This window comes from Lampris incognitus, chromosome 4 (assembly GCF_029633865.1).
Source record: "Lampris incognitus isolate fLamInc1 chromosome 4, fLamInc1.hap2, whole genome shotgun sequence".
Taxonomy (NCBI): domain Eukaryota; kingdom Metazoa; phylum Chordata; class Actinopteri; order Lampriformes; family Lampridae; genus Lampris; species Lampris incognitus.
In genome coordinates this window covers 70,432,438-70,448,724 of record NC_079214.1, presented here as the reverse complement: position 1 = coordinate 70,448,724, position 16,287 = coordinate 70,432,438, and the positions used below count along the sequence as shown (strand labels likewise).

General features: G+C 45.5%; 1 protein-coding gene across 2 annotated transcripts in view; it reads left to right on the top strand.

The window, feature by feature from the left end:
• The first annotated feature begins 1,499 nt into the window (after positions 1-1,499).
• dennd5a (DENN/MADD domain containing 5A) overlaps positions 1,500-16,287 on the top strand; it is a 99,455-nt gene continuing 84,667 nt past the window's right edge. For both annotated transcript variants that reach the window (XM_056278161.1, XM_056278160.1), the window contains exon 1: positions 1,500-1,729. In XM_056278161.1, coding sequence (XP_056134136.1) covers positions 1,630-1,729 — 100 coding nt within the window. In that variant the 5' untranslated portion in view covers positions 1,500-1,629. The remainder of the gene's footprint in view (positions 1,730-16,287) is intronic.

The window sequence follows — 16,287 nt, the reverse complement described above, 5'->3', positions numbered from 1 at the left end:
AAGCCACAGCCCTCATTTCATTTTTAACATGTGCCTGCTCATTGTTTTTAATGACAATAAACTGAAGTGAATTGAATTCTGTGGGTCTCAGTCCACGGCCCCCACTCCACTGAAGACGATGAAAGAATTTGAAAAAATAACTCAATACATTTTGGGCATTTCAAAATGCACCCGTGTCCCCAGATAAAGTTGGTTCTCGACTATGTCAAGGCACTAAGTGTTGTTAAGAGGTGTTCACCGTTCTGTTAACCTGTATTTTCTCGCAGACCTCCGTGCTGCTCCACGGTGGGACTGCTTAACAGCGTCCAGTTTCACTTTATTACTTTTGACATTTCCAGAGGGAACCTTCCACCAGACACCAGCAGCTGAGCACTCATCTTATATCACCGCCACACCTCACCCCATTTGAAGTACATTTATCTCATAGTTTCAATTCTGCACGACAGAAATGATGCTCATACAGTAGCAGCATTTCTAGTTAGTAGCTGAAACTAAAAGCACGTGTTTCATCTATCAAGGAAAAGGTGAAGTCTATCAAAACGAGCTGCAACAATGGTTTTAAATATAACTGAACCATTTTCACTTAAAACTGACTTCCACCCCTGGGGTAGGCCTGTAATGGACTCAAGCAGAAACTGTACAGCGAATATGCAGCTATTCACTTTGGTAGGAAATAGCAAATAAATAGGAAACACATAGCAAATAAATAATAAAGAAATAATTAATACAAAAATAAACAAACAGGAAATACATAAACAATAAATAATGATAAATAATAAAATAATAGATTAATAGCAAATAAATAGCAAATAAATGGGAAAATTGAGTAGACAGCTATAGACTTCCGTAAAGCACAAATGGGGTCCCAGCGGAATCCAGACTGCCCTGAAACGCTGTGTTAACGACTTCAGCTTCAAGGCCTGGAGAGACAACCCTCCGTCCTGGGTTCATAAAGCAGGGACTGGACAACCCTCCGTCCTGGGTTCATAAAGCAGGGATTGGACAACCCTCCGTCCTGGGTTCATAAAGCAGGGACTGGACAACCCTCCGTCCTGGGTTCATAAAGCAGGGACTGGGCAACCCTCCGTCCTGGGTTCATAAAGCAGGGACTGGACAACCCTCCGTCCTGGGTTCATAAAGCAGGGACTGGACAACCCTCCGTCCTGGGTTCATAAAGCAGGGACTGGGCAACCCTCCGTCCTGGGTTCATAAAGCAGGGACTGGGCAACCCTCCGTCCTGGGTTCATAAAGCAGGGACTGGACAACCCTCCGTCCTGGGTTCATAAAGCAGGGACTGGACAACCCTCCGCCCTGGGTTCATAAAGCAGGGATTAAAAGGTCATAACCTGAACTGTATCAGGCGCTAGAGAGTTAAATTCCCAGATTAAGGCATAACGTAATCGATAACGCGGCTGCGCATGCTCAGTGTGGTCACTACGCAGGGTAAACTGCCCGGGTCGAGAGAGAGAGTGGAGCCAGTTGAAAACAGCTGTGAGCGCCTCCGATGGACCACAATGCATTTCGACTGCCACAGTCTTGATTTGTCAGCTTCACGGTGATGATGGCTGACCGGGATCACCTCGAAATGCCTTAATATGTCAAGGAGGGCGCGTCCGCAGCAGCCTCACCATGACCACCGGCTTCAACTCCAACTCCTGTCGGTTCGCCGATTACTTTGTCATCTGCGGACTCGACACCGAGAGCGGGCTGGAGCCCGACGAGCTGTCCGGTGAGTACCTGCTATATCTGCTAATGTCGGACCGACACAGGGACCGACACAGGGACCGACCGAGGGACTGTGGAGGCTCTCCGGGTTTAGCGGGTCGCGGTTTGCTCTTAGCTGATGTGTGACGACGTCTCAGCGGCGCAGTATTTACATGGAGGCTGAGGCTTCTTCCGCAGTGGCGGTCCGAGTCCCGTCGGTCCTTCTTCTACCGCCTCCGTCCACCCTGCGCTGCCTGCCCGCCCGTCCACCGCCCCGCCGGACAAACCTCGACCTGGACGGCGGATGAACTGAGACGCGGTTTGTGGGTTTAAAGCCGCGTGTCTAGGATGTGTATAGGCCTTGCCCGTCCGCTGCACCGTGTTGGGGTGGTAGTGCGGCCGGTCCACGGTGCAGCGTGTTGGGGTTGTAGTGCGGCCGGTCCACGGTGCACCGTGTCGGGGTTGTAGTGCGGCCGGTCCACGGTGCAGCGTGTTGGGGTAACAGGCTCGCGTGGGTCCCACAGATGCTGATCTGAATGTGGACTCATCGGACTGGTCTGTCCTTAATTTATCCACACATTTTACACACTTTCATATGCTGTCAGACGGCAAAACACTGACTAAAAAACAAAACACAAATAGTCTGAAAGACTGTGAGCTCTCATTAGGCACCCCGAAAGGAAAAGAGGAGAAGTGAAATGATTTAGGAGAATTAGAAGGCTTTTATTTTAATGGTTGACCTTAATGCTAGTCTCACAGTAAGACAACACTGTCGTGTTTAATGCTCGTGCCTTGTAAATTCAAACTACACTGAGCTTACAGACACTAAGATAGCTGAAGTTGGTACAGGGTAGTAACTGTAGAAGTTGGTACAGGGTAGTAACTGTAGAAGTTGGTACAGGGTAGTAACTGTAGAAACTGGTACAGGGTAGTAACTGTGGAAGTTGGTACAGGGTAGTAACTGTAGAAACTGGTACAGGGTAGTAACTGTAGAAACTGGTACAGGGTAGTAACTGTAGAAGTTGGTACAGGGTAGTAACTGTAGAAACTGGTACAGGGTAGTAACTGTAGAAGCTGGTACAGGGTAGTAACTGTAGAAGTTGGTACAGGGTAGTAACTGTAGAAGTTGGTACAGGGTAGTAACTGTAGAAGTTGGTACAGGGTAGTAACTGTAGAAACTGGTACAGGGTAGTAACTGTAGAAACTGGTACAGGGTAGTAACTGTAGAAGCTGGTACAGGGTAGTAACTGTAGAAGTTGGTACAGGGTAGTAACTGTAGAAGTTGGTACAGGGTAGTAACTGTAGAAGTTGGTACAGGGTAGTAACTGTAGAAGTTGGTACATGGTAGTATGTTGGTACAGGGTAGTAACTATAGAAGTTGGTACAGGGTAGTAACTGTAGAAGTTGGTACAGCGTAGTAACTGTAGAAGTTGGTACAGGGTAGTAACTGTAGAAGTTGGTACAGGGTAGTAACTGTAGAAGTTGGTACAGGGTAGTAACTGTAGAAGTTGGTACAGGGTAGTAACTGTAGAAGTTGGTACAGGGTAGTAACTATAGGAGCAATGTTGCTCATAATGTTAGAACCACTTGTACATTTCTGGGGGGAGTTTGAGAGCACAGCTGAAATTGATACTTTTTGCATTCAGGACATCTTGTCAGGAGAAATTGGGGCTGTCCTAAATACCTTTTTTTGGGGGGGGGGTCTTTGAATATTCGGGAGCAAGTGTTCGAAGTGTTGGTTTGTTGTTTTTCCCGTGCCATATTGCCGTCTGGAAAAAAAAATATTGAATTCTGATTTTTGTCGTTGATTACCATGGCAACGATCGAATTCGGGTCATCCCTTGTAGAAATGTATTAATTTTGCATTGTACATATAAAACACGGGTAATATGTGACAAAGTTATTTACACACAAACAAAATGCATGTCCTGTCTTGACAGATGTGTTGAAACAACGTGTAATTCATGTGATACAGAATTTATATTTCAGGTGTCACATTTGATGTCCCTATAAAGCGTAGCTCTCCCAACATCCGCACACTGATCTAGAAAGCACAGCTCTTCCAACATCCGCACACTGATCTAGAAAGCATAGCTCTCCCAACATCCACACACATCTATAAAGCATAGCTTCCCCAGCGTCCTCACACTGATCTAGAAAGAACAGCTCTCCCAACATCCACACACTGATCTATAAAGCATAGCTCTCCCAACATCAGCACACTGATTTAGAAAGCATGGCTCTCCAAACATCCGCACACTGATCTAGAAAGCACAGCTCTCCCAACATCTGCACACTGATATAGAAAGCACAGCTCTCCCAACGTCAGCACACTGATGTAGAAAGCATAGCTCTCCCAACATCCACACACTGATCTATAAAGCATAGCTCTCCCAACATCAGCACACTGATCTAGAAAGCATGACTCTCCCAACATCAGCACACTGATCTAGAAAGCATGACTCTCCCAACATCAGCACACTGATCTATAAAGCATAGCTCTCCCAACACCAGCACACTGATATAGAAAGCATAGCTCTCCCAACACCAGCACACTGATCTAGAAAGCACAACTCTCCCAACATCAGTACACTGATCTAGAAAGCATAGCTCTCCCAACACCAGCACACTGATCTAGAAAGCATAACTGTCCCAACACCAGTACACTGATCTAGAAAGCATAACTCTCCCAACATCAGTACACTGATCTATAAAGCATAACTCTCCCAACATCAGTACACTGATCTAGAAAGCATAACTGTCCCAACACCAGTACACTGATCTAGAAAGCATAACTCTCCCAACATCAGTACACTGATCTAGAAAGCATAGCTCTCCCAACGTCTGCACACTGATCTGATCTATGGAAGCACATGTTGACAGACGCATGTTTGCCTTTACCGCGGTAAAACTGTTCACCATAAGTATTTCTTTTTTTCATACAGAAATGGAAAATTGAAGTTGGCGATCACTCCAAAATACATCCAATAACTTCAAACTACACCATCCTCTTAGCAGTTGAAACTACACCTACGTCCAGGCGTTTTCACTATGTAGATAAACTTCACAGTGGGAAACTGCCTGTGGCTTGTAGGTTCTCTCACTCTTGACTCAACAGAATGATGTACTTTAACACGAAAAGAATCAAGAAAGAGTTTCACACTCTTAAATCACCTAAACTATCACAAAAAATCTCAATACTTTTTGAATATATTGGAAATCAACAAAATTATTAAACTCAAAAATTCAACAGCAGCCAGTCCCTGATGCTAACATCATTTGGCGTTTCGTGACCCAGTGTTGGGGACCTCCAGTCTGAGTAGTCTATATTTTGACTTTCCATTTACCCCTGCCAGGTGGTAGGTAGCCTGGGAGGGGATTCGGTGCTTGTGTGTGTGTGTGTGTGTGTGTGTGTGTGTGTGTGTGTGTGTGTGTGTGTGTGTGTGTGCTAACCTCACAGACTACAGGATCTATCAGCCTAACTTTTGTGCACAGTTATGACTATGATGAAGAACCTCTCGTGGTTGCAGTGATTAAAAACCTTGGAAGACGTGTGATCTTGCTATCGCCGCTCCCTCTCTCCATTCAACTCTGTAGCTCGTTCGACCATCGCTGCTCGGTCACTGCCCAGTCTAAGTCAGCAGTGCGCATGCACGACTCCCGGTTGATTGGGCAGCGATGGTGTCAAAACGTGTATTCAAGTATGAGTCTTGAAAGTAAATTGTAAACGAGAAGACAATCATCGTTTGCGAGACATAAAATCCTCCACTGCTGATGCCAGCACAGGACAAGCGGAGGAACCCGGGATGAAACGACAACATCCGCCTGTATTTCCCAGGGTTGTGTTGGATCAGAATGGCTGAATAGCACAGCTTTTCCTTTTGGAAAACGTAAGTTCATGTTAGACTTGGTTGCATGCATGCGAGGGTCCGCGTATAGGAGGCTGCACATCCACAGACTGACAGGCGAAACAGTTTTAACTTGTATATTTTTTTAGCTTGAGTGCTGCATTTAAAAACTTTTTTCCATAGTTGCCGTTCAGTCGACTTGGGCGCTGTGTAAAAGTCTTGTAATGGCGGGAAAAACACGTGTGAGTTTTCTGTCTGTGTGGTTGTGTATCTGTCTGCTGCCAGTCTCCCATGCTCCTGGGCCAGTCAGCCTGGTGGTGTTGTGCACAGTTATGCCTGTATGATCAAGCACCTCTCGGGGTTGCGGTGATTAAAAACCCGGTTTACACCGCAGTAGAGAGCTAAACTCCTCAGCGGGTTCTTTGGCCAAGTCTGAGCACGGGAGAAGGGGAGATGCGTCTGGCAGGAACCTGCACTGTACTGCATGCAGTCTTCTGGCTTCCATGACATGTACCCAGCCACATTTAGGGAACGTGTGTTGCTGAATGTAGGCCTTGAGTGATGAAAAATGTGTGCGATAAACACCTCTAACTACTATTAAAGAAGCCGGCATCCAAGTCGTGGGTTTGGTTTGGCTCTGGCTGTGTAAGCAGCAGCCTAGATGATGCCAGCTGTTTCTCTGGGGAGCGTGGTGAAAGTGATTGTGTGTGAAAGCCTACTAGACACAGTCGGTGGATACCAGGTGTTTATTTTATATACCAGGTACATGGGATTGTTGTTTCTGCATAGGTTGTGTCCGCGGATCACTCCAGTTTGTAAAAAGATGATGGAGTCAGGCAGGGGTGTGTGATATGGCATATTAGTAATACCGTGATAGTTTCAGGCTGTATCACAACGTTAGTGGTTTACAACAATTTTAAACTTGCATGCAAAAGGGGGAAATCAAAACCAAGTTTAACAAAACAGTAGTCATTTAAACCAGGCAACTGCACGCACAGGCTTTTAACAGCTGTGACATGAAAATAAATAATGGCATGATGTAGGCCTACATGATGTAGCCTCAAACTCAACAAAGACCCTTAACAACAAGCACGAAACCGTCCACTTCGCGGCACTATTTGTTGTAGTTATTTGTTGGAGTTCTTTCTCAAAAGCATCAAATACAGAGCCCACATCATCCCGATTAAATTTTGGCATGAGTCTGTTGTTGTCCGTGTGTCCACACATCAGTTGCGAGCACGTCCTACTAAACGTCCCTACTAAGAAATGTCTTCAGCTCGTCAGCAAGTGGGTGAGTGATCCCAGTTTGTGATGCACAGCCCCAGCAGCAGTCACATGTGCACCATGGGAAAAACAGTGCTGAAAGCAACAAATCCAATGCTATTTCTTTTAGGAACCAATTTGTCCACCTCCATTTTATATTACCTCATATTATCTTATATGTTGTCTTATGTTGTCTTATATTATCTTATATGTTGTCTTATATTATCTTATATGTTGTCTTATATTATCTTATATATTACCTTATATTATCTTATATACCGTTTCTGAACTCAAGATGTATAAACTCGCTTCTTTTGCTCTCAAGGCTCTTTCCTATGACAAGCCATTTTAACAGTTAATCATCAACTTTTGGGAATTTTGATATCAACATTTTGAAATTTGATATCAGATATTTGAATTCTGATATCAACTTTTGTACATTTGATATCCAGTTTCAGAATTTTGATATCAGTTTTCAGAAACATGATATCAAATTTTGGGGAATTGGTATCAAACTCCTTTTTAAAAAAAAGATCCCCATGAGTGATCATTTGTTTGGACGGCACGGTGGTGCAGTGGTTAGCGCAGGCATCTCACAGCAAGAAGGTCCTGGGTTCAAGCCCCGGGGTAGCCCAACCTTGGGGGTCGTCCCGGGTCGTCCTCTGTGTGGGGTTTGCATGTTCTCCCCATGTCTGTGTGGGTTTCCTCCGGGTGCTCCGGTTTCCTCTCACAGTCCAAAGACATGTAGGTCAGGTGAATCGGCCATACTAAATTGTCCTTAGGTGTGTGTCGGCCCTGTGATGGCCTGGAGGCCTGTCCAGGGTGTCCCCCCGCCTGCCGCCCAATGACTGCTGGGATAGGCTCCGGCATCCCCATGACCCTAAGCAGCTTGGATAATGGATGGATGGATGGATGGATGGATGGATGGATGGATGTCAAGTTTGATATCAAACATCAGTGAGTAATGAAATGTTATAAGTTATTAATAAAAACACTTTTTGGGTTGCTGGGTTAGAAGTCCACATAGTCCACATGGGGAGAGTCACCATGGACTCTTCTCTCAGAAACCATGTAGTTAAGCAAAGATAGCCCAAATGTTGCATGGGAGACTCAGTAACCACAGTCTATCCTTAACCCTAAACTCTACTGTAGTAACTTTAACATGCTCACAAGTCATGTTATTTTCATACTGCTGGGTGTGAATTGGCGGTCCTCCCTGGTCACATGTTTTCTGATGTCTGTGGAGACGGCCTTTTGTTGATTAAACCTGGGCTCCCAATGTGGCATCCTTAAGTCTTTTTATTAATGTGTTATAAATTCTCATTACTGATTTATAATACTTATTAACCATTAATAAAGTAATTAACTGCTTATAAATTCCTTATAAGATATGTGTTATTGTAACACGGTAGCGATGTAACTCTACTACTACTACTGCTACTACTTTTGGCTGCTTGCGTTAGGGGTCGCCACAGCGGATCATCCCTTTCCATGTCTTCCTGTGAAGATGTAACTGTAAGCATGTTAAAAAAGAATTCAGAATAAATTGGAGGTTCAAATGGCCAATTGATGTAAAAATAGAAAGGCAAATATAAATAAATATAAGTGACAGCTTGTTGGGAATTTGTCCCAGTTTTTATTTATTTTGATGATCCACAGGAATTTTGTGCCGTCTCCCAGCAGCGAGATGTTGAACCGCTTGTGTGTGAAACTTGTAATACGTGTTTCTGGTCTGAGTTTCATCAGTCACTAGTAAACTGACCAATACTTCCTAATGTAACTAGTACTTCCTAATGTGACTAGTGCTTCCTAATGTGACTAGTACTTCCTAATGTGACCAGTACTTCCTAATGTGACTAGTACTTCCTAATGTGACCAGTACTTCCTAATGTGACCAGTACTTCCTAATGTGACTAGTACTTCCTAGTGTGACTAGTACTTGCTAATGTGACCAGTACTTCCTAATGTGACCAGTACTTCCTAATGTGACCAGTGCTTCCTAATGTGACTAGTACTTCCTAATGTGACTAGTACTTCCTAATGTGACTAGTACTTCCTAATGTGACTAGTACTTCCCAATGTGACCAGTACTTCCTAATGTGACCAGTGCTTCCTAATGTGACTAGTACTTCCTAATGTGACTAGTGTTTCCTAATGTGACTAGTACTTCCTAATGTGACTAGTACTTCCCAATGTGACCAGTACTTCCTAATGTGACCAGTGTTTCCTAATGTGACTAGTACTTCCTAATGTGACTAGTACTTCCTAGTGTGACTAGTACTTGCTAATGTGACCAGTACTTCCTAATGTGACTAGTACTTCCTAATGTGACTAGTACTTCCTAATGTGACTAGTGTCTCCTAATGTGACCAGTACTTCCTAATGTGACTAGTACTTCCTAATGTGACTAGTACTTCCCAATGTGACCAGTACTTCCTAATGTGACCAGTACTTCCTAATGTGACTAGTACTTCCTAATGTGACTAGTGTTTCCTAATGTGACTAGTACTTCCTAATGTGACTAGTACTTCCCAATGTGACCAGTACTTCCTAATGTGACCGGTGTTTCCTAATGTGACCAGTGTTTCCTAATGTGACTAGTACTTCCTAATGTGACTAGTACTTCCTAGTGTGACTAGTACTTGCTAATGTGACCAGTACTTCCTAATGTGACTAGTACTTCCTAATGCCAGTTGACAGCAAGAGGCAGTTTTTACCACTTTGCCTGCCCATCCCCCATTGATGCTGAGCGAGAGAGAGAGAGACAGAGAGGGAGAGGGAGGGAGAGAGAGATGGAGAGGGAGAGAGAGAGAGAGGGGGAGACAGACTTCAAGGTTTAACCTAGTTTGGTGTTGGTTTCGGTGACCTTTGGTGGCTTGTGTCACAGGGCTTTTCTCTTCTGTATTCTCAGCAGATGCAGAGAGCTAGCTGCCTGTAATGGGTCTGGTTTCCTCTCTTCCCACGGCCTCAAACATAGAAAAGTGTGGGTGGTATAACACTGAAATATCTTGAGTGAACGCTGCAGAGTATTTCCCAGACATGTGTTTGAACCAAGAAGTTATTTGAACCATTTAAAGCTTGTTGGAAAGCTGCGTTTCCCTGGACTGCTGGGGGTTCTGCTCTGTGCTGTGCTTCCTGTGCCTCTGACAGCACAGGAAGTGCAGTACAGCCATCTGTCCACCAGTTCCCAGCTGACACTTTGTCGGTTGCTGTGCTTGCTTTTAACTTTTAATAACTAGTAACTTTTAACAATTCATTGGATTATTTAGTTGATTTCATGGTTTGTCTCGTTTATTATTTTATTCGATCATCACCTCCTGCACTGACTCCATCACACCGAAGCCTCCTTTTCTGCAACTTCTTACTGTGGCTCTGCATCCAAAAGGGCTTTTATGCATTTCTTTACATGGCAGTTATTTTTACTAGGCTAACGCAACACACTGATAACAGTCCTGTCTGCTCTGAAACCTTTTTGGGGGGGGGGGCATTAAGTGCACTCTTTTGAAGCTCTCACAATCTTTATGTGATACACCCTGGGGGGAACCTACCACTCGCTGAACCCTTTCAGAATCAGTCAACAGGGCTGCCAAGTCTTACGCAGTACAGCAGCCCTGCTGACTGATGCCTGGGGAGCTAGTCTCAGGGCCTGGTCTAGTCCTCATATTTGTACACTTTAAGTAAGCAGTAGTTAGTAGTAGTAGTGTGTAGTTAGTAGTAGCAGTAGTCAGGTTGCAACCAACGATTTTTTTTTTACGATTGATAATCAGAATTTTTTTAATGGATTATTTAGTCGATAAAATGTCAGAACTGATGACAAAGTTCCTGGAGCCAAGTGTGATGTCGTCAAGCAGCAGCCAAAACAAGCCAAAAGTAAATGTATATTGACTACTTATGTAAATCTGAGGAAGGCAAGCACATCTTAGTGTTTGTGAAGGTATAACCAGCAAATCCCAAGTATTTTGACTTGCTAAACGAGCAAAAGGATTAATCGATTAGCAGAAATTAAAATGATGAATGTTCTGTTGATTGACAGGTCTGTGCTTCAGATTATAGTGTGGGCCCTGTGCTGGTGGTGATGTGGCGTGGGATGCACTGAACAGTGGACATAGATTCTCTGACAGAAGTAGACTCTTACAGCCGGTCATACACATGTTGAGCTCCTGTCATCATTTTCCCACATGCTTTGTCTAGACATGGCTAAAACGTTTGTAACAATTCCATTGTCTACCAACACGAGGATCGCTGGTTTGAATCCCCGTGTTACCCCCGGCTTGGTCGGCGTCCCTACAGACACAATTGGCCGTGTCTGTGGGTGGGAAGCCGGATGTGGGTATGTGTCCTGGTCGCTGCACTAGCGCCTCCTCTGGTCGGTCAGGGCGCCTGTTCAGGGGAGAGGGGGAACTGGGGGGAATATCGTGATCCTCCCACGTGCTACGTCCCCCTGGTGAAACTCCTCACTGTCAGGTGAAAAGAAGCGGCTGGTGACTCCACGTGTATCGGAGGAGGCATGTGGTAGTCTGCAGCCCTCCCTGGACAGGCAGAGGGGGTGGAGCAGAGACCGGGACGGCTCGGAAGAGTGGGGTAACTGGCCGGATACAATTGGGGAGAAAAAGGGGGGGGGGTCCAGAAAACAAAAAACGTTGGTAGCATTACAAGTGTTGGCTTGCCATGTCATTGTTAAACTGAGAACATGAGGTAGTTGTACACTTTTACTGACAGTCCTCATGTCAGGTTATAACTTCCATCAGTGCAATGCCTTCCCCTGTACATTTAAATCATGTAAATGTGCTACGTTTGGTGGTAACATGCATTTGCCGGTGAATCTGTGACGGGCGTTGTTGTGTTGTGTTGTTGTGTTGGTTGTGTGTCTAGTTTTTCTGTTGGAAAGCCAGCACAGAAGTGAAACTAGGTGTTCTTTTTTTATCTGTGTTTTATCCTTCGAAAATCTGTCACAAAGTGTTTGTTGCTTTTCACTGCAGAATGAAACTCGTGGCTTGCTGGCACTCAGTGATGTCTGACATTTGGAAATTCTGAGGAAATTCCAGCAACCTGTGACGTCATTAACATACACTATGACGTCATCAACATACAGCTTTTAGAAGCATGCTTAGCATTTATTTTGAATTGTACTCAGAAAAAGAAGAAAATGGCTTTTTTTTTATTGGGACCCCCCCCCCTTTTTTTTTTTCCCCAGTTGTGCTTGGCCAATTGCTTGACTCTTCCGAGCCGTCCCGGTCGCTGCTCCGCCCCCTCTGCTGATCCGGGGAGGGCTGCAGACTACCACATGCCTCCTCCCATACATGTGGAGTCGCCAGCTGCTTCTTTTCACCAGACAGTGAGGAGTTTCACCAGGGGGACGTAGCACGTGGGAGGATCACGGATCACACTATTCCCCCCAGGCCCCCCCCAACAGGTGCCCTGACTGACCAGAGGAGGCGCTAGTGCAGCGACCAGGACACATACCCACATCCGGCTTCCCACCCGCAGTCACGGCCTATTGTGTCTGTAGGGCGCCCAACTAAGCCGGAGGTAGCACGGGTATTCAAACTGGCGATCCCCATGTTGGTGGGCGATGGAATAGACCACTATGCTACCTGGACGCCCCATGTATATAATTATTCTTAATCCAACCTGTCCATCCCCAGCAGACCCTCCTGATCCAAGTCTCCCCCTCCAACCCCCGAACCCCGGAGGAAAGAAAGAAAGAAAAAAGTAATAATATAATAATAATGATGAAAATAATAATAGTAATAATGATGAAAATAATAGTAGTTATAATAATAATGATGAAAATAATCGTAGTAATAATAATAATGATGAAAATAATAATAGTAATAATAATAATGATGATGAAAAGAATAGTAGTTGTAATAATAATGATGAAAATAATAGTAGTAGTAGTAATGATGAAAATGATAATAGTAGTAATAATAATGATGATGGAAATAGTAGTAATAATGATGATGAAAATAATAATAGTGATGATTAAAATAATAATAATAATAATAATAACGATGATGAAAATAATAGTAGTAATAATAATAATGATGAAAATAATAGTAGTAATAATAATGATGAAAATAATAATGTAATAATAATGATGATGAAAATAATATTAATAATAATAATGATTAAAATAATAGTAATAATAATAATAGTAATAAGGATGATGAAAATAATAGTAATAATAATGATGAAAATAATAGTCGTAATAATAATGATGATGATGAAAATAATAGTAGTAATAATAATAATGATGAAAATAATAATAGTAGTAATAATAATGATGAAAATAATAATAGTAATAATAATGATGATAAAAAAAGTGGGGAAAAAGTAAATATATTTAAGGTAGGGTGGAATTGTGTGTGTGTGTGTGTGTGTGTGTGTGTGTGTGTGTGTGTGTGCGTGTGTGTATGATATTATGGCCGATACTCCTGCTAACCGTAGTCATCATCCACGGCTGGTACAGTGGAGTGTGTCCTTGTGTGGTCAATAAATGTCTCCAGGTTTCTTCAGAGGTTTTTAAAGAGCCTTCAATGAGAATGTGATGTTTTCTAATCTGATATTACTTCAGACTGCTTTGATCCAGTTGTCACAGGTTGGGGAAATATGTGTTTCATTTGTCACAGGTTGGGGAAATATGTGTTTCATTTGTCACAGGTTGGGGAGATATGTGTTTCATTTGTCACAGGTTGGGGAGGTATGTGTTTCATTTGTCACAGGTTGGGGAGGTATGTGTTTCACAGGTTGGGGAGATGTGTGTTTCAGTTGAGGAGTATAAGACGTGTAGCTGGGAGTGCAGTGAAACTTGTCATTCTGTGGAGTGAAGTAGGTGAAGTAGCATGGGGGGGTGCCAGATAAAGCTGTCAGTGGGTTGTTGGGGGGGTGCCAGATAGAGCTCTCAGTGGGTTGTAGGAGGAAGTGCCAGATAGAGCTGTCAGTGGGTTGTTGGGGGGGTGCCAGATAGAGATGTCAGTGGATTTTTGGGGGGGTGCCAGATAGAGCTGTTAGTAGGTTGTTGGGGGGGGGGTGCCAGATAGAACTGTCAACGGGTTGTTTGGGGGGATGCCAGATAGAGCTGTCAGTGGGTTGTTGGGGGCGGTGCCAGATAGAGCTGTCAGTGGGTTGTTGGGAGCGGTGCCAGATAGAGCTCTCAGTGGGTTGTAGGAGGAGGTGCCAGATAGAGCTGTCAGTGGGTTGTTGGGGGGGGTGCCAGATAGAGATGTCAGTGGATTTTTGGGGGGGGTGCCAGATAGAGCTGTTAGTAGGTTGTTGGGGGGGTGCCAGATATAACTGTCAACTGGTTGTTTGGGGGGATGCCAGATAGAGCTGTCAGTGGGTTGTTGGGGGCGGTGCCAGATAGAGCTGTCAGTGGGTTTTTGGGGGCGGTGCTAGATAAAGCTGTCAGTGGGTTGTTTGGGGGGGTGCCAGATAGAGCTGTCAGTGGATTTTTGGGGGGGTGCCAGATAGAGCTGTTAGTAGGTTGTTGGGGGGGTGCCAGATAGAGCTGTCAGCGGGTTGTTTGGGGGGATGCCAGATAGAGCTGTCAGTGGGTTGTTGGGGGCGGTGCCAGATAGAGCTGTCAGTGGGTTTTTGGGGGCGGTGCAAGATAGACCTGTCAGTGGGTTGTTTGGGGGGATGCCAGATAGAGCTGTTAGTGGGTTGTTGGCGGGGATGCCAGATAGAGCTGTTAGTGGGTTGTTGGGGGGGATGCCAGATAGAGCAGTCAGTGGGTTTTTTGGGGGGGGGGGATGCCAGATAGAGCTGTTAGTGGGTTGTTGGGGGGGTGCCAGATAGAGCTGTCAGTGGGTTGTTGGGGGGGATGCCAGATAGAGCTGTCAGTGGGTTGTTTGGGGGGGTGCCAGATAGAGCTGTCAGTGGTTGTTTGGGGGGGGTGCCAGATAGAGCTGTCAGTGGGTTGTTGGGGGGGTGCCAGATAGAGCTGTCAGTGGGTTGTTGGGGGTGTGTGTGTGCCAGATAGAGCTGTCAGTGGATTGTTTGGGGGGGTGCCAGATAGAGCTGTCAGTGGATTGTTTGGGGGGTGCCAGATAGAGCTGTCAGTGGATTTTTGGGGGGGGTGCCAGATAGAGCTGTTAGTAGGTTGTTGGGGGGGTGCCAGATATAACTGTCAACTGGTTGTTTGGGGGGATGCCAGATAGAGCTGTCAGTGGGTTGTTGGGGGCGGTGCCAGATAGAGCTGTCAGTGGGTTTTTGGGGGCGGTGCTAGATAAAGCTGTCAGTGGGTTGTTTGGGGGGGTGCCAGATAGAGCTGTCAGTGGATTTTTGGGGGGGTGCCAGATAGAGCTGTTAGTAGGTTGTTGGGGGGGTGCCAGATAGAGCTGTCAGCGGGTTGTTTGGGGGGATGCCAGATAGAACTGTCAGTGGGTTGTTGGGGGCGGTGCCAGATAGAGCTGTCAGTGGGTTTTTGGGGGCGGTGCAAGATAGACCTGTCAGTGGGTTGTTTGGGGGGATGCCAGATAGAGCTGTTAGTGGGTTGTTGGCGGGGATGCCAGATAGAGCTGTTAGTGGGTTGTTGGGGGGGATGCCAGATAGAGCAGTCAGTGGGTTTTTTGGGGGGGGGGGGATGCCAGATAGAGCTGTTAGTGGGTTGTTGGGGGGGTGCCAGATAGAGCTGTCAGTGGGTTGTTGGGGGGGATGCCAGATAGAGCTGTCAGTGGGTTGTTTGGGGGGGTGCCAGATAGAGCTGTCAGTGGTTGTTTGGGGGGGGTGCCAGATAGAGCTGTCAGTGGGTTGTTGGGGGGGTGCCAGATAGAGCTGTCAGTGGGTTGTTGGGGGTGTGTGTGTGCCAGATAGAGCTGTCAGTGGATTGTTTGGGGGGGTGCCAGATAGAGCTGTCAGTGGATTGTTTGGGGGGTGCCAGATAGAGCTGTCAGTGGGTTGTTGGGGGGGGTGCCAGATAGAGCTGTCAGTGGGTTGTTGGGGGTGTGTGTGTGCCAGATAGAGCTGTCAGTGGATTGTTTGGGGGGGTGTCAGATAGAGCTGTCAGTGGGTTGTTGGGGGGGGGTGCCAGATAGAGCTGTCAGTGGGTTGCTGGGAGTGATTTGGGTGTCAGCTAGTTCCTCAGAGGATTTGAATGTATTAGTCCACTAGGCGTGCAGTTTGGGACAGACCGGACCAGGACATGTGGGTCGTGTTAGCAGGGGACTGTCTGCACCTGTTGCAGGTATCGCTTACTTGTGGCAATACTTTTACAAGTCTAGTGTTTGTGTAGTAGGTGTGGTGTCTTGTCTTGAATTGCTGTAGACCATGGTGTGCGCAGATGGAAGATGATTGAACCTGTTTGAGATTGACTTCCTGTTGCTCACAAAGTCAGTTCCCACTTCTTGTTCCTGTTCAGTCTTCAGATTAATGAGGGATTCAGGATTAAGGCATCAAGTCCACTAATGATTTGGCAATGTAGATCACTCTCAAACCTGCGTCACATGACAGGTGTCGGGGGTGTAATCTC